Source organism: Peromyscus eremicus, chromosome 3 (genome assembly GCF_949786415.1).
Source record: "Peromyscus eremicus chromosome 3, PerEre_H2_v1, whole genome shotgun sequence".
Taxonomy (NCBI): Eukaryota; Metazoa; Chordata; class Mammalia; order Rodentia; family Cricetidae; genus Peromyscus; species Peromyscus eremicus.
This window is the reverse complement of record NC_081418.1, coordinates 148015452-148039926: the sequence shown is the minus strand read 5'-3', so window position 1 is coordinate 148039926 and position 24475 is coordinate 148015452. Positions and strand designations below refer to the sequence as shown.

General features: G+C 39.7%; 2 protein-coding genes across 4 annotated transcripts in view; one reads left to right on the top strand and one right to left on the bottom strand.

Annotated features, from left to right (window-relative positions):
• Positions 1 to 555: 555 nt before the first annotated feature.
• Positions 556 to 1930, bottom strand: Capza3 (capping actin protein of muscle Z-line subunit alpha 3). Its single transcript, XM_059258732.1, has one exon. It carries the CDS (start codon positions 1479 to 1481, stop codon positions 582 to 584), a length of 900 nt encoding a protein of 299 aa, XP_059114715.1. The 5' UTR covers positions 1482 to 1930; the 3' UTR covers positions 556 to 581.
• The window catches only part of Plcz1 (phospholipase C zeta 1), a 49028-nt gene continuing 26216 nt past the window's right edge, over positions 1664 to 24475 (top strand). For all 3 annotated transcript variants that reach the window (XR_009378411.1, XM_059258729.1, XM_059258730.1), the window contains exons 1-5: positions 1664 to 1796; positions 2426 to 2588; positions 3841 to 3962; positions 13592 to 13823; positions 18695 to 18896. Coding sequence is in view for 2 of the 3 variants with exons in the window: in XM_059258729.1 (XP_059114712.1) it covers positions 2552 to 2588; positions 3841 to 3962; positions 13592 to 13823; positions 18695 to 18896 (593 nt within the window). In the remaining variant the exon portion in view is untranslated. The remainder of the gene's footprint in view (positions 1797 to 2425; positions 2589 to 3840; positions 3963 to 13591; positions 13824 to 18694; positions 18897 to 24475) is intronic.

Here is a 24475-nt window from a genome sequence, read left to right as displayed (position 1 = left end):
TAGATATACAGGCACACGGGTACACAGACACACAGACACACAGACACACACACACACAGACATACATATAGACACACACACAGAGACACACACAAAGACACAGACACACATACAGACACGCACACACACAAGACAAAAACACAACTGACAGACATACACATAGACACACAGATACACACAGAGAAGCTAAAAACACCCCCAACAGACGTACACACAGACACAGACACACACACAGACAGATACAGATACACAGACACATAGACACACACACACACACACACACACACACACAGGAGTCACAGTCTTAATCCTGGCAATTCCCCCTCTATCTAGTTATTTTAGGCTTTCATAAGTATCTCTGAATTTGTGACAGTTAACATTATGAAATGTATCCGCCCCTTTTTCTTGCCATATTTGTGGATACTGTCTGTATAAAATTATTTCTTATTCTCTTCCCTCTTTAAAATTGCATAGGACTAACAGCAGGCTAATTACAAGTCCAAGAACTTCTCAGCTATATGCAAGCACCCACTCCCTAGAAAACAAACATTTAGCTTGAGACAACAGCCAGGAGCAGTCCTTTATATTATCCAGTTGCAAAGCACACTTCTGGAGTAAATGACGTATCCTAACTTGGGGTACATCACCAGATTCAAGTCAGAGAGGATCCTCTGCCAGTCAATCAAGGTGCGGGTCACTGGAAGGTCCCTCCGTAGAATTTTTCTCAGGGCTTCATTGGACAGCTCCTGTAACTCTTCTAAGACAGCAGCTTGAAACTTATTCTCCTGTTCTTCCACAAGCCTTGCAAAACTGAGAGCCAACTGGGCTTGATTGACCACCTCCAAGCTTTCCTTCAGGTCCTTGGAGATTTCAATGTGAAGATTGACACATCTGAAGAAGTGAGCTTGCACAAAAATCCTTCCTGTTACTTGGGTTAGAAATGGGTTTACCTGGAAGATCCACTTAGACTTCCAAAGACCGTTCCAACAATCACCATTGTCGTAGCTGTGGTCTTCTATGCAAGCTATTAAGAATTCTTTACTTTTGACTGTTTTTCTCAGCACATTGCAATTTCCACTTGGGTAGTGATCATTCACGTAGAGTTTTAAGGCGCACAGAACAACAGATCTCAGGTACTCAGTCTCATTCCGAATGATTCCATGGCTTTGGATGTCTCTCAGCTGATTCTGGAGCAGGTCAAACCTGAAGGAAAGTTTGCTCTGATAGTCAAAGAACCGGAAGTCACCCATCACATTGTGATGAGACAGGAGGACTGGGTTGCCATCGATGCAGAGTGGAACACAGTATTTCTGGCAGTGCTGATGGCCGGCACACTCACCCTGATGGTGCATGAGCTTCTCATCGCGGATGAGCAGACAGAGATCATCAAAGGCATTCACAAATTCCCCAGGAGGAGCCTGGACTAAGAGTCTGCGGATGACCTTCTCTTTCTCTTTCCTACTCAAGACGCTGAGTGACATGTCTAGTTGCAGCAGAAGCAAAGCTTCTGAAATGAATGGTGTTCACAGGGTGAGAAAGCGATCCATGCCCATTCAAGGTGTTAATCATTTAAGCCTTAGATCAGTATGTCCGCGCATGAAGATGGGCAGTCAGACAAGCTCTGTATCTCCTGGTGAAGTCATAGAGAAGCATGGAACTTGAATGATGTCACAATGAGTGCTCAGAACCAAAGAAGAAAATGATAGTCACCCTGACACTGTGGTGTCCAGCCCACCAGCTATACCAATTGTGAAGGTTTTAAGAACTTGCTTCCTGATGAGTCTTCTTCGCAAGTGGTGTGTCTTTTTCTGTGTCCATTATGTGTTTTTGGCAGTCTAGAGAAGTTGCCTGGGGTTTGTAGTTGATGCTGGACAGTGTATTGTCTCTTCAGCTGTCATACGGCACTGATTTCCACTCAGGCCCTTAGGATAGCTGCCCCACCCTTCTGGGTGAACATTGTGATGAAAGGTCTGAGGGGTTAGAAACAAAATGGGCAAAATCTAATGAGATACAATGAGGGCTGAGAGATGGCTCAGTCGGTAAAGGTGCTTTCTACCAAGTTTGACAGCCAGAGTTTGATTCCCATGCCCAACATGGTGGAAGGAGAGAAAAGGCTCCTGCAAGTTGTCCTCTGATCTCAACACACGTGCTATGAAAGTGCGCGCGCGCGCGCACACACACACACACACACACACACACCAAATAGAAACACAAACGGAGTTTGTTGAAAATGCCAGGGGGATTGAAAATTCTCAGAACATAAGAAGTCAAATGTTTTATGCAGGGACCACATCTTTCATGTTTTCTGTGTGTGTGTGTGTGTGTGTGTGTGTGTGTGTGTGTGTGTTTCATGTTTTCTCTATGTGTGTGTGCACTAATTTCAAAGAGCAAAGGCAACAGACTGTGTTCTCTGCCTCTTCTCTAGAAAAGCTGCAGCAGTGAGAACACCTGATGACTATCACAAAGAGGGAGAGTTACTTCCAAGACTAAGTGACAGCACCTTAGGCGGAGAGACCTCTATGGGAGGACACGTGGCACAGATCATGAAAACATGGAAACTCGATATCATGAGTATGCAGAAGCAAAATATCCGTTCAGGTCTTTCCACCCCATTCTCCCTCTTGCTCTCGATTCTTCTTCTTCGTGTGCCTCTCATTCTTTTTACAGAGTACTGAACTCAAGTGTCTACTATTTCAATATTAACTTTCTGTTTGTTTATACAGTTCTGAGGTTTTCTGGGTTTTTATAGATTCCTGTGTTTTATTGTTGTTACTAGCTATAAGAAAATGACTTTTCCATATTGAGTCAGAGCCATTAAGTTGAAGAGTTACTCACTAGTTTTAACAACCTAAAATTGAGCAGAAATTGGAGCAAACGTAGCTTCCATGACTTTATAGCTCACCCTATTATTTCTTCTTAATCTATTTTTTCACGTTGGGGAACCCTAATTTTTGACATTTATCTGTATATAATAAGTAGACTTGATTATTCTACTTTCTCTTTTCATATCAAATATATACTCATTGTAGCTTCTTTTTCTTTTTCTTTTACTGTTTTATAGTTTTGAGAATAGGTCTTATGTAGCCCAGGTAGTCCAGGCTGGCCTCAAATTTGTCATGTAGCCAAAGAGAATCTTGCATTTCTGATCCTTTTGCCCTTACCTGTGGCGTGTTGGGATTATAAGCATGCACCATCACTCCTGGCTTATGTGGCACTGGGGATTAAACCCAGAGCCTCAAGCATGATTAAGAGAACATTCTACCAACTCAACCATACCCCCAGCCCACATTATGATATTTGTAACCCTTTCTGAAGGTACTTGAACCAATTTTGAGGCAAGCCTGTACCAAGACATTTGACTAGTGCAGTAATTAAATCAGTCATAGTCACTACTGAACACTCAGCCTATGTTTAACGATGTCTTGTGAACTTATTTAATGCTCTGTCTTCTATAAGATTGAGTGTTGATTTGGTCATCTTTCTGGATGATGGAGGTCAGGCAGGTGGGAGAATCTTGGAGTCCAGTAGCTCTCAGGATCAGACTTCTGGGCAAATAGGATGTAACAACTGTATAATGAATTTCCCATGTGCTAACTTTATTTCTCCAGTTTTTAAGAATCATCTTGCATTTTAACTGGGCTGTGTCTTTTTTATATCTTTTATACCTGTACTATAATTGGTGACAATAGTATTTTGTTGTAAATAGTATTTATTTACTTCTGCCTGAGCACAGGAAAGATGATTCATTCAAACTGAAGACAAAAGATTTCTTTAAGAATTTTAAAGCCTCAGTAAGTGACTTTCTTTGAGAATTTCCTTAACTTCCTGTGCTTCATACATGGTTTTTGTCAAAGATTCAGGATGAATTTAGAGGTGGAAAAATCAGCGTTGAAAATACTTACAAATTGCTTGAAAAACTTGATATTCCATGCAGCTTTTCTCATGTGAAGAATGTTTTTAAGGTGAGATGATGCCCTCCCCCTGCCTGTCACAACCTATGAAGGATTTGCTACAGTGTAAGTAGATATTCGTAGATATTTGGGTACTTCTTTAGAAAATACACATGGGGCTGGAGCGATGGCTCACTAGTTAAATGCACTTCCTGCTCTTGTAGAGGACCTGTGTCCAGTTCCAGCATGCACACATTGCCTCACACCTGCCTGGAACTAGGGTTCTAATGCCTTCTTCTGACATAGTTGGGCTCCTTTAAGTATGTGGCACAAATATGTATATTCAGGTACATACACATGCACCTAAATAAGTGTTTAAAAATACATGTGGAAAAACAGTGTCTTAAGAACAGAATAAAGTAATGGCTAATAAATTTTGAAACAATACCAGGACATTGGCTTGAAAGAGTTTCCTGAGTGTACAGAAACAGTCACACCAGATCTAGGATGAAGATGAACGTTAGGACCGGTTGAACCAGGATTAAATGTGAAAAGTGAATGGTAGTGGTTTTGTCTGTTTTGTTTTTTCATTTTGTTTTTGATGACATAGGAGAAAAGAAACTTGAAGGAACAGAATGATGAAGATCGGCGTAAGAGCTGGTTGTGGGAGTGCCTTTAATCCTGTTTGGGAGCACTAGGAAGATTAAGAGTTCAGCTATGTATAGTGAGTTTCCTGCTGGTCTAGGCTATATGGGATCTGCTTTAAAAAAGAAAATGATTAACAGACAATAATCATAGTAATTAATTAAATAATTGGCAAACTCTTAGCAAGGCAGGAAGAAAAAGAGAGAAGGCTCAAAGAAATGAATTTATAAATGAAACAGAAGATATTACAACTGACCCCACAGAAACAAAGAACGTCATGAGGGAATATGAACCACCACATTGCAGCAGATTGGCTGGATTATAGAAAATGGAGAAATATCTAAATTTACAGAGCCTGCAAAAGCTGAATCAGAAAGAATTAGAAAACTTGAACAGACCAACAATAAAAAACAAAAACAAACAAACAAACAAAAAACCCACAGTCACTAATAAAGCGAAATACTCAACAAAGAAAAGCCCAAAGAAAATGACTTTGTAGGTGAAGATCTAAAAGGAATCAAGACTCTTCCTTTTTAAACACTTGTATAATAACAAGAGGAAATGATTATAGTGCTACTTTATAAATACAGCAAAATCCTGATGTGGAAGCTAAACATGCATCTCAAGACAGTTAACTACAAGCCATTATGTCTGATTAACATAAGTACAAAATTCTTCAACAAAATATTAGCAAGCCAAATTTAACAACCTTCAAGAAGGATTCTGTGAAATGACCAAATCCTATACTTAACCACAAGTATAAGAGATCCTCCACTTGCCCGCAAGGATGGTTCAATATACAGAAACCATTTTTATCCACCACATCAACCAAATGAAAAGTAAAATAAAATTACATAATCATATTAAAAAATCAAGAGAGCTTAGGGGAGCGGGAGATCCCAGCTGGATCAAGAACAGAGAGGGAGAACAAGGAATAAAAGACCACGATAAATGAAGACCACATGAGAATAGGAAGAAGCAAAGTGCTAGAGAGGCCCACAGAAATCCACAAAGATATCCCCACAATAGACTACTGGCAGTGGTCGAGAGACAGCCCGAACTGACCTACTCTGGGGATAGGATGGCCAAACACCCTAATTGTCGTGCTAGAAACCCCATCCAATGACTGAGGGAACCGGATGCAGAGATCCACGGCCAGGCCCTTGGTGGAGCTCTGGTAGTTCAATTGGTGAGAAAGAGGAGGGTTTATAGGAGCGAGAATTGTTGAGACCAAGGTTGGATAAAGCACAGGGACAAACAGCCAAACAAATGGAAACACATGAACTATGAACCAGTAGCTGAAGAGCCTCCAAATGAATCAGGCCCTCTGGATAAGTGAGACAGTTGATTAGCTTGATCTGTTTGGGAGGCATTCAGGCAGTGGGACTGGGACCTGTCCTCAGTGCATGAGCTGGCTGTTTGGAACCTGGGGCTTATATGGGGACACTTAGGTCATCCTGGGAGGAGGGGACTGGACCTGCCTGGACTGAATCTACCAGGTTGAACTCAATCCTCAGGGGAGTCTTTGCCCTGGAGGAGATGGGAATGGGGGATGGGCTGGGGGGAAGGCGTGGGGGGGGGAGGGGAGAGAACAAGGGAATCTGTGGCTGATTGTAAAATTAAATTAAATTATAAAATAAAATATAAAAAAATATTTTTTCAATTAAAAATAACTGTCAGAGCTGGGGAGATAATGTAGTAGGCAAAGTACTTGACTTGAGGACCTGATTTTGGATTCTTAACATTCTTGCAAAAAGTCAGATATTTTAAATGTGCCAACTTTTTAAAAAGTTTACATTTGTGTGTGTGTGTGTGTGTGTGTGTGTGTGTGTGTGTGAGTGTGCATGTGTACAAATGTGTCACAGTGTGCATGTGGAAATCAGAAAACAGCCTTAAGGGTCAGTTTTGTTCTTTTACCATATGGGTCCTGGGGATTGAACTCAGGTTGTGAGACTTGTGGCAAGCTCCTTCACCTGCTCAGCCATCTCGCTGGCTCAATGCATGTAAAACTTTTATATGTCATTTATGGCCCAGCAATGTAATTTAAAGAATGAATAACCTGAAGAAATATTCTTATTTCACTTACACCAAGGGAGAAACTCTACTTAGATTTTGTTTAAAGAACTAGCAAGAAGGATTCTGGCTTGATTCCATCACTAAGCATCAGAGGGAATGATCCTGAATAAAACAAGAAGACCACTGGAAAGTTGACAATTCTCTTTTTGAGAATTAGACAAAAAAGAAAAAATTAAAAAAGCCAGAGGCCAATCTAGATAGTTAGGGATACTGAGCCTCCAAATAATATATATTGGAGGTGAGGAATCAGCTCATTTCTAAATTCACATCTGAATAACACAAAAAGTGTTCCCTGCCCCTGGACAAGACGTATACACATATGGTTTTCTATCTAATAGCATCTCCTAAGAGGGAGAAAGTCGTGTTCTTCCTGATTTAACAGACTTCACATGCAATAAATATATAGTGTATTAAAACATATCAAATGTGAGCTGATATAAATGTTACCCATACATCATTACATTGCTTTGGAATTTCTTTCACACACAGATGATCTGAACCAGGATTGGGTAAAGCAAATGCCACATGCAAAGCACTTTACAGTTATCAAAGTATGGAGATGAGTCACTGATAGAAATTATATTGTTTAGACATGGGCATGTCTACATGTTTATTTTATTAGGAGAAATATTTTTGGCCTGACTATGATAATAATGTTCACAAAAATTAGGGAAGAGGGGTCAGTGGAGATGTCTCATTGGATGAAGGCACTTGCTGTCAAGTAAAGTCTGATGACTTGAGTTCTCTTCCTGAAACCCTCATTGTGGGAGGAGAGAACTTAACTCTGGCTTGTCCTCTGACCTTAACATGTGCTGTGATACATACCCATTTATGTAAATATATGAATGCACTTTTAAAAAAAATTAGAGCCAGAATATGCTTAGAATACATTAAAAAAACCTTAAAATATGATCCCATGACCTTGACAATATTAGAAACAATAGTGTTGACCGTGGTAAACTTACCTATGAGCCTTCTGCTACTTTGTTGTGTTAGGCTAAACTGACATTCAAAGGTAAGGAATGTGTATTGGATGAGTGAATTTTGTGTATGTCTTCAGATTAATCATCTTGAACATTCAAGTCTTCCAGGCATATGCATGTGTGTATTGTGTGCATGGAAGTGTGTATACATGTTTGCATGTGTGGGCATGCACATAGTAGCCAGAGGTTGACATCAGGTATCTTCTTGATTATTCACCCATTTATTTACCAAGGCAGCATCCCTCACTGAACCCGAGCTTGCAAATTCTATGAGGTTAACTAATCAGTTTGTCTGGAGGAACCTGGTCTCTGCTTCCTGAGAGTTGGGATAATAAGTGGGCTGTCACCCGCTTCCAGCTTTCCGGGTGGGTGCTGGCCCTTTGAGAATCCCAATCCTCACACTTGCATGGCAAGGGCTTTGTCTATTGAGTTTTGTCTCCAGTCCAGAGCATCCAACTCTCATCATACTCTAATTGCTAAATTTTTCTATCTATTGGGTGCACTTTCTGTTGAATTAAATCTAATGAAATAAAGCTGACTTGGGTAACTAAAATACGACAATGTCTCAAAGTATAGAGATTTTAGGCTTAGCTACTGTTTTTGCAAACCAAAACTTTCCTAAACAAATTCTTAGTCTGTGTAATGGGGATATTAATCCCACAGGATTGTTCTAAGTCATAAATAAGATATTATTTATGGATATACCTTGTATGTGCACAAAGTATGGTCTTAATAAGCAGCAAATGAAGTTTCATTAGGAATTATTCAAATACATTGATTTCCTAAGGAGCTGACATAGATTACGGCATAAATTTATTTTCTTACAAGGTGACTTTTTATTATAAATTTGGGTAAAAAACATATAAATTTATGATCTTGGGGACATATTCCGAAGTTCTTTCTAAAGATGAATTATTGGGTCGTGGATTGAGCAACAATCCATTGAACTTCTTTTTATTATACTTTTATAAAAAGATTTATTGCTTTGTCTTGTAATGGTCTTTAATTTATTGCATTATAATATTTTATAAGTAGTATTACATGTGACCTCAATACATGTACCCAGTCTTCGATCATACCTTTGCTTGCCAGTCAAGTATGAAGTTGTATCCTTTTGAATATCAAGCATTTGTTACTACAGGACTTAGGTCTTCGTAGACCCAGGCAATTAGCAACCACTGTTAAATACATCACTCCCTTAGAAAGTCTGCACTGTGGGGAAGGAGGGAGGCACTTTCTCTCAGGAGAAAGGAATACTAAACTTCCTCTGAGTAGACGGTGATGAATATCCCAGAAAAGCTGGACTGTGAGACAGAAGGGGAAGCAGTGTGTAGAGAATTCACAGCAGGAGTATTTAGTGAACACAAAATAATCAAATGTGGCTGGAGAAGGATGCCTAGAGGGGGCTAGGGAGAAAAGTGGCTTAGGATCAGAAGGCAGAAAGTTTTTCTTTCTTTGTTTTTCTCTTCCTCTTCTCTTCCCTTTATTTCTCTCCCTTTCTTTCCTTCCCTGAAATCCCCCTCCTCCTTTTCTTCCCTTTAGGTCCCTCATCTGCCCCATCTGCCCTCCCTTCCTCTCCTCTCCCCACTCCTCTTTCTTTCTATTTCCTTTCCTTTTCTTTATTTTATTTTTTTTTTTTGAGACAGGGTCTCTCTGTGTAACAGCTCTGGTTGTCCTGGAATTCACTTTGTAGACCAGGTTGGTCTCGAACTCACAGAGATTCATTTGCCTGTGCTTCCCCTGCTGGGACTAAAGGTGTGCGCCACCACTGTCAAGCTTCCTCTTTCTTTTTAAACTTTCATTTCCGTCTCTCCTTCTTCTCTTCTAATTTTCAACAGAGTTTCATGTGGCTCACGCAAGCCTCAGATACTTTGTGCAGCTGAGGATGAACTTGAACTCTTGATCTGCCTGCCTCTACATCCCAAGTGCTAAAATTATAGGCATGAGTCAACATACCTGGCTTAATAGTGGAGCTCTTAGAGGGGAGACCTCAGAATTTAAATTTCCTTTTTGTAGACAATGGATAGACATAAAGTTATGACTAGGAAAGCATCAAATATTTTTGGTAAATAATATGGTGGCAGTATAGAATTGACTGGAAATTAGAAGCTGGGTAGAGGTAGCCCTTCCCCTCTGCCTCTACTCACAAACCATAGCCACTTTCATTCTGCCTCGCTCACCTGCTTCTGCCTTCTACCTTGCTCTTCCTTTGCACATCTTCCTCCTCTGTTACATTCTCTAGTAAGCAGCAGAAGACTCCTTTACATTCCTGCACTTGTTCCATGATCCACTGAAACAGTTTGCACACACTTCTGTCTGAGAACTTCATGTGTGAGATGCTTAGTCCACCAGTCAGCTGCTCAGGAGTTTATTTTTCCTTCTTTGTAATAGTCTGTTGTTAGATGGCTGGCTGGTGGGATGGCTCGCTGGGTAAGGGAACTTGCCACCAAGACTGATAATCCAATCTCAGAACCCACAAGGTGGAGGAAAAAAAAAACCACTTTTTTTTTTTTGGTTTTGTTTTGTTTTGGTTTTTCGAGACAGGATTTCTCTGTGTAGCTTTGATGCCTTTCCTGGAACTCACTCTGTAGCCCAGGCTGGCCTCGAACTCACAGAGATCTGCCTGCCTCTGCCTCTCGAGTGCTGGAATTAAAGGCGTGCGCCACCACCGCCCAGCCAAGAACCCACTTTTGAGGGTTGTCTTTTGATTTCCACATGTGTGGAATGGCATGTATGTGCCCAGATGCACACACAAATAAATGTACTAAAATATTCTTAATTCATAGAAGTTCTTGGTAAATCTAAAACCTTTACGTGAATGACAGCTCTGAACACCTTCAGTGAAGTACTCTTTAAAATAACAAGAATATAAGAAACAAACTCATTGACTGATCTAGGAGATGGATACCTAATGCAACCCAGGGAACAGATATGAAACAGCAATGATTTCTACAGTTATGTACAGATTAGCAGATGCTAGCAGGTTAAGATGACAATGGAGAGCATCACACACTAAGAGAACAGCTTCTGCCTCCCAGGGGCTAGCATAGCACCTATGTTGTGTAAACAGTAACTAATTCAGGACATCTGCTGTGTGAGGCACAAGGATGACAGAGCAGAGACTGCCACTGTGTCTTCAGGGGCCTATGACAACACATACATAGTACATATATAGAAATAGAGATCATTTAAGAGACAGCGGAAATCATTAGCTTTGCATGGTAGAGAATTTATTTGTGCAAGTGTGTTATTAGTTTGTGCAATGGAATGCGTTCTTTGTACTCATGTCTGTAGATTAGTCTTGTACATTGATGGGACTGGCTACAGTTTACATACAGGGGACATATTAATACAGTGATACTCAAGGTTTTAGCTGTTCTATGCCTCAGCATCAGGCTTAAATTTTCTTACCCATTGTCTTTCTTCCTCCTGTTTCTTCTGATATTACTTCTAAACTGCTTCCACTGCTCTTTCCTTTTTATTAGCTGCCCCACCACCCGCATTCAATGGTATAGTCCTAATTATCTTTTGTAGCTTTTATTTTTGGTATTTTGATTAATTTGTGACCCACAATTATCTTTTGGTATTGATTAGTTGAAACAATTATGTGGATTTGTGAAGTTTGGTTTGGTCTTTGCTCCAAATTATTATTGTACCAAAGGGCACGTTTAATTTACTAGGAAAGCACACACCTAAAATCAAGACAGCAGAGAACATTCAAGATGATCAACTTTGTATCTTGGTTGAATGTAAGAACACTTGTGATACTTGATGGGTAACATACATTTTCTTTCACATTGCTGTTCAGGGGGTCTAGGAGTTCTGATTTGTATAATCAAGTGTAACAAGAACTTTTGTGAGTTACAGACCCACTTTGAATTTTACTGATTTTCAACGAAGATTTTTAATGAAGAATTGAGTGGGATGGGACTACAACAAAATTATTTTAATTCCATGATATTCACTGTTTAAGGGCCTCAAATTCCAAAATTTAAAATGGTAATTGTAGCCAGGGTAGTTTATTTCGAACTTATTTAATTTTAAGGTGCTGTTATTGTCTCCAGAACTCTTAAGAGCTGGGATCTGAGTTGATCAGCATGGACAGTGGCCCCTCCAAAGCTTGTTCCCTCTTTTCCCCTTGGCATAGTAGCTGGACCCTTCTCCACGCTACTTCTTTATGTGGGGCAGCACGCCTTTCTGAACTGTTGGAGTCCCAGCTCAGATTGCTTCTTAAACCCTTTCCTGGCAAATTCTCTGATCATCACCCCTGAACTCTTTCCAGTGAAATGAAAAGGTAATTTCCAGTGTGCTTGTCTCCTGTTGTACCCCAGGGGTTCTACAATGTTGTGTACTTCACAGGAAAAACTTCAAAAGATGAGACACAGCTCGGCTGGACATGTGAGGGAACAGACATAGATAATACATGACGACTCACCCCTATTCAGTTCTACTAGTTGGTGTGTGTTTCCCATTCTCACAGCAGTCTGATGGCATAAGTGGGACTATCTGCTCCTATGTTTCAGATAAAAATAAGAAACTCAGAGAGTTTAGTTTGGGCTTCCAAACTACCACCACACTTTGGGGGTTGAAAGGCAACGTCATCTCTGTAAACATTTTACCTCAACCTGATGACCTCCAACCTGGGGGGGGTTCTTTGTATTCAAGATGCATACGGAACAATGAGAGAGTCAATATACTTTCTCAGAAAGCCCTTTTCGAAATCACAACTCCTCCCGTGACTTTTCTGTTTCCTAGTGGGGTTTTGTTTGTTTGCAGTACGCTAATTCTGTTACTGTGATTACAATCTTTGCAAAGCCCAGTCTTTCTGAATTCTTCCGTTGCTCCAGTGATAGCTGTTTTTATTGTGTTCACCATTTCCTACTGGAATTGCATTTTCTGCAGTTTTCCACATCTTCCAATCATTAATAAACAATTAGCCATACCACTTCTACTTTTTAATTTATTTAAAAAAATTTGCATTACTATTTTGAGGCAGAGTCTCATGTAGCCCAGTCTGGCCTTGAACTTGCTATGTAGCAGAGGATGGCCTTGAACTTCTGATCCTCCTGCTCTCACAAGCATGCGTGGTGATTGTGGACATGCAACACTACCTCAAATTTGTATGGTACTGGGAAGCAAATTCATAGTGTCATACATGGTGTGCAAACACCCCCAAGCTGAGCCCAATTCCCAGCTCTTTTTCGATTTCCCTACTTCAGCCAGGCATTTTTCTTGATTCAGAACCTCATAGTGCTTTTGTTACTTTTAAAACCCAAGCCTGGCCTATGTCCTTATCTTTTTTTTTTTTTTTTTTGGTTTTTCGAGACAGGGTTTCTCTGTGTAGCTTTGTGCCTTTCCTGGAACTTGCTTTGGAGACCAGGCTGGCCTCGAACTCACAGAGATCCACCTGCCTCTGCCTCCCTAGTGCTGGGATTAAAGGCGTGCGCCACCACTGCCCGGCTGTCCTTATCTTTTATCTCATAGAGTTTAAATATAAATTTCCCATAACTACCAGATGACTTCACTCTTACTTGGTAGAACCCATCTTGTTTGTCCATGTACCAAACCTTGTAATAATTGCTGAGACTTCTCTTCAAGGTGCTTCTTAAGGATCACAGCCTCTACAGTCTGCCATAATCGTGACTGTATCTGGCATGTATGGTCCAGGCTATAAACCAGCAGCACATGATCACAGCCTGGTCTGGCTTCAGAAAGGAGTTGAAGTGGAATGGAGTATGAAAAGGCAATACATAATTGAAAAAATCTTGAATCTGTATCTTCCCCTGTACCCATTTCTACCTTCTCTCTGACTCGACCAGCTACTAACCATTTTTGATTTTGACATCACTCCACGCAGGTTAGTGCATAATATTTTCAATAAGGATCCCACATAAGTTTTAACTTTTATGGATTATCATGCAGTATATGAATATGGTGACATTTACTTTGTATTTTTGACTTTTCCACTGTGAGCCCACCAGTCATTTTTTTTAGTAGGAAAATGACATACAGAGACAAGGGAAAATCACCATAGAAGAGTTTAGAGCCATTTATCGGTGTATTGCACACAGAGAAGAAATTATCGAGATTTTCAACACGTATTCTGAAAACCGGAAAATTCTTTCTGAAAAAAATCTGACTGAATTTTTAACCCGAGAGCAGTATGAACTGGAGTTAAATTATTCCATTTCAACAGAGATCATCCAAAAGTATGAGCCTATTGACGAAGGTAAGATTACAGTTAAAACCTATCAGTATATTCATATGTAAAGCGCTTTTGTAAATTAAGATCATCAAATTAAAATTTTGGGGATGGATGAGCTTCTAGGAAGTATAAATTTTGCTTTTGTGTTTATATATCCAATGTATTTTTTAAGCTATAATGTGCAGCAATGACATTCATCCCTACTCTGTTGGCTAGATCCCTTCTTTGAACTGAACTTCAGAAGTGTTCAGATCCTTTACTGTAGAAGCAAGATGACAGTTCTGTTACCTGTGCCTGTAAAGAAAAGTATCTTGAAGGACCATTGAAATGGCCCAGCTGGTAATGACACTTGCTGCCAAGCCTGATGACCTGTGGTTGATCCCCAGAACCCACATAGTGGAAGGAGAGAATTAACTTCTGCAAGTTAATTAACACACACACACACACACACACACACACACACACACACATGCACACGCACACATATGCAAACACATGTGAATGTAGATACACATGCACAGACACACATACACTCTAAAGTACTATATACATACAGACACACATGCATATATTTTAAAAATGTCAAAATCTCATGGATATGATGAAGACAAAATCAAAATAAAACAAAACTATAGGCAGCCTGCCATTTTATGCATTTTTAAACATATTTATGTTTTAAACATATTTAAATATGTTTAAGTAAGAAACGATGGGCATGTGAAATGCGTATATGAGAATTAAATGAAAACAGATGTACAAAGTCATGGTCTCCCTTTTTATCAACTGTCTTGTATACAGAGATGCTGGCTTTCCACCACTGTACCCCACCCTCCGAGATGATCAGCTTGTAACAAGAAGAGACTGATGTTGACCCATGTTTTTAGAGGTCTCAACCCATGACTATCCCTGTTGGTCCACACCTGTGGCAAGTCAGTGTGTCACAAAGAGAGTGTGTGTCAGGGAGTGTGTGGCAGTGTGCTTATGATGTGGCATGAGTTCACATAGGCAGCTGCCTTGTGGTGCCTGGGAAATAGTCTTTTTTTGACGTCATCTACCACACCTGGCTCTGATAGTCTTTCCTTCATTTCTTTTTCAATGATCCCTGAGCCTTATGGGCACTGGTGTGGCATAGAAGTGCCATTTAGCACTGTGCAATTCCATAATGTCTCATACTTTGCATGTTGACCAGTTGAGGGTCTCTGTGTTGATTGGATCTTACTTCAAGGAGAATCTTCCCTGATGAGGGTGATTAGAACTTGAGGCATGAAGGAGAGATGAGTTTCATAGACAGGCAGAGGTAAATCACAGAGGACCTTCTAGGCCAGAGTTAGGGCTGGAGCTTCAGGACAGCTTTAAGCATATTGGGAGGACTGTGCCCACTTTGTTACTGACATGATGAAGTACAGTGCTAGTCATAGCTTGACCTGAACACCGTTGACCTTTGTTAGCTTTGCAAAAACATAAAGAACTTGCACCAGTATGTGACGCAGCTAACAGTCAAGTCACCAATACTAGCTGGTAAGTTCAGCTGACCTTTTCTTCTTTTAATAACAGGCTCTCCCTAAGGATGTTGTGAGTTGATGGATGGTCTGGCTAATGCTCTTTATGTAGCTGTTGTTTAGGAATAGTCGTTTGCAGATGAGTTCTTTCAGAAGCATTGACTTAGTAAACATTATAAAAAAAAGTCACACTGGCACTATTATCTCTGGGTGGCAAATTAAATATACAAAAGGATAGTGATCAGCACTGTGGAGTTGTATTTTCATTTTAATTTGGGCACTGCATTGTTCTCCCTTCCATCTTTTGAAGTTCTACCTTTCATAGACACTGTAATATGAAGTCAAGTCTACATTATCAATATAATTATCGATCACTTTTTAGTCTTAAAAGCCAGTGTAATTCAAGATCTTATAGTCCTCAATGCTGCTGAACTCCCTGATCTTGTCTCATGTCTGCATGTCATATGTACCACAACCCTTGAGATTAATTTTCATTACAATCTGGTAATTTTAGAAAGTATTTGTAAAATATCTTATGTGTGTGTGTGTGTGTGTGTGTGTGTGTGTGTGTGTGTGTGTGTGAGAGAGAGAGAGAGAGAGAGAGAGAGAGAGAGAGAGAGAGAGAGAGAGAGAGAGAGAGGAGAGAAAGCATGTATGTGTGTGGTGAAAGACAGCTTTCAGGAGTTGGTTTTCTTTTTACAGTGGTTCCAGGTATGGAATGCAAGCTTGCTCATCAAGTACCTTTTGCCTACTAAGCCATCTTCTGAGCTCTCCATCTCATGGTTTTAAGTGACACAAAGTTATTCTGTTTTCTACTCTTTATTGCATGTGTATGTGTTCATGTGTGCAGATGTGTGTGCAGAGGTTGATGTTGGGTGTCATCCCCAGTTGCTCTCCACTGTATTTTTTGAGGCAGGGTCTCTCATACAACCTGGAGCTCAGTAGTTTGGCTGGGCATGTGACCATCATGGCCCAGGGACCTTCAGTCTTTGCCTCCACAATGCTGGGACTAAAGACATGTCTTTTATTTCTAACACGAGTGTTGGAGTTTGAACTCAGGTCTTCGTGCTTGAACAGCACTTTACCAACTGAGCCATTTCCCTAGTCTTTCATTTTCTATCCTATTATTAAATACATTTACTTAACTATTCAGTAGCTTTAAAGGACTACAAGCCAAATCTAATGAATAAATTAATGCAAACTATAGTTGTTAAGTTGCATGATGCTTTTGTTCTGAAACATCCCCATATTCTTGAGTTTATATGGCTTTGAAACAGTTTGTGTATCTATAAAATTTTATGTGTTTTCTTCTAGATTTTTATGTTTTGGCTAAAATAGGAACAGCAGGATTTTTTTGTTTGCTTTTCTTTTAGTGACAGTGTTTTGAAAGCTGTCTTTACACTTTTATTCTATCATAAACATTGGCTGGCTTATATCACTATATTCTTATGATACACCATTTTTAATGGCTACTTAGCACTGTCCAAAACCTTGAGCTTTCATTTTTTTCCTTCCTTCTATTTATTCTGCTTTCATAAATAATGCTAATGCTAGTATGTATGCACACCACTTTTTATCTAGCTTTTGTCTTCTTCAGGACTAATTTCTAGAAATTAACTTGGTTTCTAAGACCTAGACTCTAGTTTAAAGTAAAAGGAGCAGACACTAGTCAAAATGAAAGGCCCAACTCTAAAGTCAAAGGCCCAACTCTAAAGTGAAAGACCCAACTCTAAAGTGAAAGGCCCAACTCTAAAGAGAAAGACCCAACTCTAAAGTGAAAGGCCCAGGCTCTGGAGTGAAAGGCCCGGGCTCTAGAGTGAAAGGCAACTCTGGTCTAAAGTGAATATACATTTCCATTTTCCTTTTCTGAATTGAACAGAAATCAACAGCAACAATAGCAATGGACATTTGTAGAGCTAAATACTCTACATGGGGTAGCTCTTCTGGTAACTATTTTTCATGTACTGGGAGAGATTAACTAGCATCCTCCAGGTCACATGACAAACAAATACATTCAAAACCTGGCTTTCTGGATCCAGAGCATAGGTTTATAATTCAGTGTACATTATAGTGAGTAAAAAGTTGAGACTTAATTAGCTGAGGGTGATCATAGTCTGGGCCTGCACAGAGCAGAAATGTATATTCACAGCTCAGTACATATACTCACTGTTCACAGCAGAACTTCTTGTGACAGCTTCTCATGGAAAATCACATGCTAATGAAGGATGGAACACATGAATAAAGCATAGTACACTTGCCTGATGGAATTCTATAGGAAGCATGGAAATGAGTCATGTGTGACTGTAGGTAACCCAGGAATAAACCTCACAAAGAAAGTAAAAAACACACACACAAAAAAACAAACAACAGCAAAAACTAGCATAAAAACCACATACTGGGCTGGACAGATGGCTCAGGGATTTAAAGTACTTGCTGCTCTTGTAGAAGACCAGAGTTCGGTTCCCAGTACCCACACTGCCTATAACTCCAGCTACAGGGAATCTGACACCCTCTTTTTGCATCCATAGGCACCTGCATATATGTGGGCATATACACAGACATACAAACACACATACATACACACACACACACACACACACACACAAGCAGACACAGACACACCCATGAATAAAAGAAACATCTTTAAAAAGCATATACTTACTCTCATGTGCACATACACACACTTAGACACATGTACATACACATAAATAAAAAATTTAAAAATCTTAAAGACAAACCAAACCAACAAAAGCACACTATGTGAATCTATCTACACAAAGTACAAAAGGAAAACTAATCTGTGCTTTATGTCTCCACACACTGATTTGGTACAGTGCCTGAAGAGTCAACAGGGGCTGGTTTCTGGGTACCACAATGGTCGGCCCTTGGACTGTTATCCAAAACAGAAGTTCAGTCACCTATAACAGCCATACTTGTGTATAGTTATAAGATAAAGCAAAAATCAAAGGTAATAAAATAATACATGTGTAACTGTTGATGAGGTAGAACTAAAAGAACTAGAAAAATTGTTTCTCAAGGCTTGAGAGATGGCTCAGAGGTTAAGAGCACTTGCTGCTCTTCCAGAGGACTCGAGTTAGATTCACAGCACCTATACCATGGCTCACAACCATTTGTAACTCCAGTTCCAAAGGATCCAGTGCCCTCTTCTGGCCTCTGCAGGCACCTGCATATATGTGATGTCTATACAGACAACCAGACACAGACACACACATAGATAAGAAGAGTTTATTTCCCAGGAAAGACTTAGAAATATATTAATATTAATTCTAAATATCTATTTTATAAATATGTTCTACCACTAGGTTTACAAATGAGATATAAGACTTGTAAGTTACTAATGGTATATCTGCATCCTTTTTACTTATTTTTTTATAGTGAAGAATAAAGGGCAGATGTCGTTTGAAGGTTTTGCAAGATATATGTCTTCACCAGAATGTCTGCTATTTAAAGAAAAGTGTAAAACAGTCTATCAAGATATGAATCAGCCATTAAATGATTATTTTATTTCATCTTCTCACAACACATATTTGATATCTGATCAATTAGTGGGATCAAGTGACATTTGGGGATATGTAAGGTATTTATTTTGATTCTTTAAAAAGTTTATTTTCATTAAGTTTATGTGTATGTGTTTGTGTATAGTTCTGTGAAGATGAATGTAGGTATCCACAGAGGCTAGAAGAGGGTGTTGGGTCTCCAAGGAGCTGGAGTGAGCCACTGGATGTAAGAGCTGGGAGTCAAACTCAGGTTCCCTGCAAGAACCGTATGTGCTCTTAACCTCGGTGCCATCTTTCCAGCCACTAGAATCTGTAGCCCAGGCTGTCCTTGAACCCATGATCCTCCTGCCTCTGCCTCTTCAGCATATCCTACCTGGATGTGCCACCACAATCAGCTATTTTGACTTTTAAGTCTCCTGCGCATAAAGCTGCTGTTGTACTGACTCAGTAAGAGTGCTGAGTCATAAGGAGATTGTGCATAAAAACAAAACTTAGAGGGACTAGGAACTGTAGCTTGTTCCTACATTGATGATCTATCCTTTGGATGAAATGGAAATACAACATACTGTGTATGTTAGCATCACAGGTTTCCCCTCTGGTCCTTCCTGCTGACCTATGCTCCATGGGTCTACACTCTCTGAAGTTTCTTGACCAATTTGTACATTTCTTACAGGGAATAATGACTGTTATGCTTATTTGGAATACACCAGATTTTAACAAATATACTTAGTATCGTTTCTTAGACATCAGGACACAATGTTTTTAGTAAAGCCAATTCATAAATATAGTAAGTTGTGTGGTTTGGTGTTCTAGATAGTGGTTTTTATGAATCAATATGTTAAATAATTTACAGAGATTAAATCAGGCCATTTGGTAACTCCACTTTTGTATCCTATAAGACACAGTGCTGTAACAGTGGGTCCAGCTTTGTCAGCAGAGATCTAGCAGAAAATGAGAATTTCTAGAGGCCTCATTGTTTTCATACAAATTCATGGGAATTGGCAGATAAAAAAGGTAAATGAGTATTTTCAGGGGCTGATGAGACTTATGAAAAAGATAAACCAAACAACATAAGAGAGTGCGATATGGGCTTCAGGGTGTTACTTAACATTGTCAGAAAAGGTTTCTCAACTATCCTGGCTGAGGGCAAAGAGGGAGACATGAAGGAATGGAGAAATAATAAGACTTGGCATATTCAAATCTTAGAAGTTAGCGAAAACATCTGGCCACAGGTGTGTGGTAAATGAAGGGTTTGCATTTGGGGAGGAGAGTCAGTTTGTGAAGATCTTATTGATCATGGAAAGGTGGGGGAATCATCAGTGAGATTTTCCTGAGACAGTGTCACACTTTGACACCCTAGGAGCAGGGAAGGTATAACGTGCTGGGTGATGATGACTGTAAGATGGTGAAGACATGGGGGAGCAACCAAGATGATGACAAGCTGAAATGCTTTGAGGAGGCAGAACCATGAAAGTGTGACAGGTGATTTGGAAAGCAGTGTAAGTTAGGGAGAGAAATCAAGTTGCTTGGCCCAGTAGCCAAGCCTGTAGGTAGACTGTTGATTGAAGTGTTGATGCTTACTCAAAAGGTTCGGTGTGGAGGACGTGGTCAAAGCGAGAGAGTTAGGGCTTCTGCGCTGAGTTTGTGACACCAACCTGTTCCCCAAGGCCTTTGTCAAGTAGGCAGATGAGTTTAATGTGAGTTTGTAGTTCAGAAAAAACCTTCAAGCTGGAAAAATGTAATTGGAAGCCATTGGTTTATAGGTGATATTTAAAACTATGAGACTGAATAGTGTTGTTAAAGGAAAATATCATATAGGGATGATAGAATCCTACAATAACATAAAACTATAAATAAATTGATGTGTGTCCAAATTAAACCCCAAGTAAATACTTAAAAATAGAAATTCATAAATCTTATCATTTAAGAATTCAGTATAGTCCTAGTTACAACCTTATGTTAGAGATTTTGATACTATTCCATTTTTTTTTTAAAGAGGGAAATAAGTTCAAACTTCATCTATTCAGACATACAGGAAATTACTTCTGAATTCCAAGAACTGCTCCAATCAACTGAAAAAAAAAATCTGGGTTTGTGTTTAGTTGCATTTTTTTCTCTTGTTCCTTCAAACACCTTTGGAAGATAAGCATTAGAGCATCCTTCCAAATGTCTTTGTTCTCCGCAAATGATGAAAGCAGTACACCAGAGTCAGTGTGTGAGTTTCTGGGCCTCCTCTTACCTCTCTCTCCTCTCCCCTCTTCATCACATGACAGCTACAACCTTCACATAGCTCTACTTCATCTTTAAAATAGAAAGCCAGCAGCACCATATTTAACATTAAAACATTTTAATTCACCAAAAGCTCTCCAAATATGAGGGCTGTTTTTTGAGACAGGGTCTCAAGTATCCCAGGCTGACCTCTAACTTATGATATAGTTGAGGGTGGCCTTGAACTTCTGATCCTCCTGCTTCTACTCCTTATGTGCTGAGGCCATAAGTGTTTCCTGAGGTGCATGGTTTACATTGTGCAGGAGATAGGATCCAGGGCCTCCTGCTTTCAAGGTGAGAGAGCACATTGCCAACTAAGCTACATCCCCCAGCCCAATGCAGACCTTTTTATTTGCAGTTAAAATTCATTTACAAAAAAAAAAAATACCATTCACACAATAGAAAGTAATTTCCCATAAATAAAAACCATAATATTTTATACTGTTGTCTAGGCAGTATCTAAGGGAGATTTTAAAGATTAGTAGATGAAATAAAGTTAAGAGTAGGAGTTTCATGCCACAAAGTCTTGTACACATGCTACAGTACCCGATCAAAGGACCTCTATCAGTTGAAACTAAGGGAGAAGAGAACTAGCCATAAGATTTATAGTGACCTGAAAATAACATGGCTACTAAGAGAGAGTATTCCCTTAGTGAATGAGAAATGATTCCCCTTTATTCTCAAAAAAGAACCGGAGTGACTAACAAACAGATCCCATGCCTCAGGAAAAAAGTGACTAGCACCAGAGAGTACAACCCACTTAAAACCTTCTTAGGAGGGACCAAACGGTAAGTTCTGAATGTGCAGTTTTTGTAAAGGTTGGTTCAATTATGGGTAAAATCGAAACGGTCTAGAGAAGCAGTGAGAATCAGTATTGTTGACAAATCTTTGTTCAAAGTTTTCTTCCACATCAAGTCTTAGACAGTTCTTTGTGTTGGTACAGAGTTCAAGTTCATTGCCCAACAGAACTTTAGAGAATGGATATTCTGTATGGAAAAGTACAGCATAGTTTGGTCTGGTAATTCCTAAAAGGAGGGCAAAGCAGATGTTCTATCATGGGAATTAGGAAACAGTACAAGTAAAGGTTCCATCTTTTCTAACTTAAAAATCTAAATACCTGTAAAAAAAAAATTAGAAACGTGTTCATTTATAATTCTACAAACTTAGTCCAGTTTAATGTTCCTAAAATTTGACAATGCCTTAGCTGCCTCTGCAAGGATTAATGTTAGTTAATCAGTTCCCCTCTCAGAGCCCTCCAGACAGGTTCCCACAGACCACAACTCTGCAGCTTTCCATTATGGTCCATCACCACACAACCGCACAGAGAGGTATGCATGAAAAACTACACAGAACGTAACTAAACTAAACCCCCAGAACATCCAAGAAAGATGGTCTTGGTGATGCCTCCAAAATATAGAAAATCCATCCATCCTCTTTTGCTCAGCTGCCCTGGGTCTCAGGTTCTTCCCATCATTTATCTGTTATTTCATTGTTTCCCTGAATGCAGCATGTGATCAATGGCTATCAATCCACAGTCTCCCTCCCATGCTACTACAATGTGGAGCCAGCCTTTCTCACACTCTCATGTTTGAATCAAATGGCCCTTGGTGGGAGAGATCCATGCTCCACATAGTAGGATGTTTACCCACATTCCTGCATGCACCTCCAAGGTGTCTGCTTAAATCTCATCACCATCCCCAATTGTGGCCACCAAAACCACCTCTGGACATTGCTAGACATCTTTTGGGACTCAATACACCTCCACCTGGGAACTGGCCACCTAGACAAAACAGATAACATAAGACTCTTCTGAAAAAGTCAGCCTTCAGTCTTTTCTTTGTGGAGAGAGTAGTTCTATGCTTAGACAAGAGAATTGCTTAACCCATTCTCAAGTAAGTGAGTACCTTTTAGGACTCTGGTGCTTCAACTCAGCTTGGTTTTATGCAGCTTTGCTTCCTCCAAAGATGTAGTTTAGTTCTGTCTCCTTTCCTTTTCTTCTTAGGCACCAGGGCTCCTGTCATTTTCTCATATAAACACAGAACACCAATGGATTGTTAATTCTGTGTTAGACAGTTTTTATGAGCATGCAGCTTCCCATTTTCATGGAACTCAGAGCACAATAAACAATGGACACAGTGGGAGTCTAACCTATGGCAGTATACCATACCTTTGCACTGTGTCAGCATAGGTTAGTCCCCATCATGACATGAACACAGGAAAACAAAAGAAGGAAGATGTATTTAGTTCTAAGCAACTGTGTGTACATGTGAAACAAAAATCTCATTTCTATTATGCACATTTGAATGACTCCCTAAATGTACCTTTTGTAATCCTGAGGATTGAGCTAAGGCTTTGTGCAGCTTGGAAAGCACCCTGCCACTGAGCTGTATCCCCACCACAGTAAAACATTTTTTTTTTTTTGCAACAAAATCAAGAAATTATAGTAAACTCTGGTAAAAGCCCAACCTATTTCACACTGATGTAAAAGACTGCCCAAGGCTATCCCTGAAGACCTTAGCAACAGCTCTCTTCACGCACGTTCACCATTATCAACTCAGTGAAAAATCTGAATGCCATCTGCTTTAGTTGCCATGGTTTAAATAAAAGTATATGTTTATTAAAGTGTCAGTCACTCTCTGGGTAAGAACACTGAAAATCCATTTAAACTCAGTGGGTGCAACTGACTTCAGAACCCAAGATAGAATTTATGCATAGATCAAGAAGCCGATTTATTTGATAGATGGAAAATCAAATTAGTTTTAGATCTGAGTAGAAGTGGGAATCTATTTTCCTCAGTTTGGAGAAAGCTGTGAAATTTGTGCATTCTGAAACAGTCACTCAAAATTTTCTCCAAAGAAATTGAGTCAAAGCGGCATAGATAAGCAGGTATGCAGACTTCTTGTTTTGTATAGCTGGAATAGGGCTCCAGTGGTCCTTGCATGAGGTGACATGAGACAGTCAAACATGTTTACTGGGCTGTCAAGCTCACTCTTTTTCACTCGCACAAGCCATGATTTTTCTTTTCTCCTTCCCCTTCTCACCATGTAGTACACTCCCCCAAACTTAGTGTGATTAAAAGAATCAGATACGATCTTATTAATGTATTTTACTATTTCCAGATGCCTTTGTACAGTACAAGGATGACAAAGTCAACAGCTGTAGCACCATTAGCAATACTGTTTGTGTTGGGGGCATAAAGCTTCAGAAGTGTAACTGGAGGTAGCCATCTTTTCCACCCTAGTACATATAAGCATTGTAAAGAGATCAATACAGAGTAAAATGGTTGACTCAGGAGAACCAGTCTGTTTGTATGACGCGAATGTTTCTACTTTATAAGGTTGCAATTTTCTAAGGTTCAAAACTTTTCTCTATTGCAGACTGGCTTATATAT

Bases quoted from the DNA above. Each gene is read 5' to 3' on its own strand.
- Capza3 (XM_059258732.1), bottom strand. From the start codon at position 1,481: ATGTCACTCAGCGTCTTGAGTAGGAAAGAGAAAGAGAAGGTCATCCGC.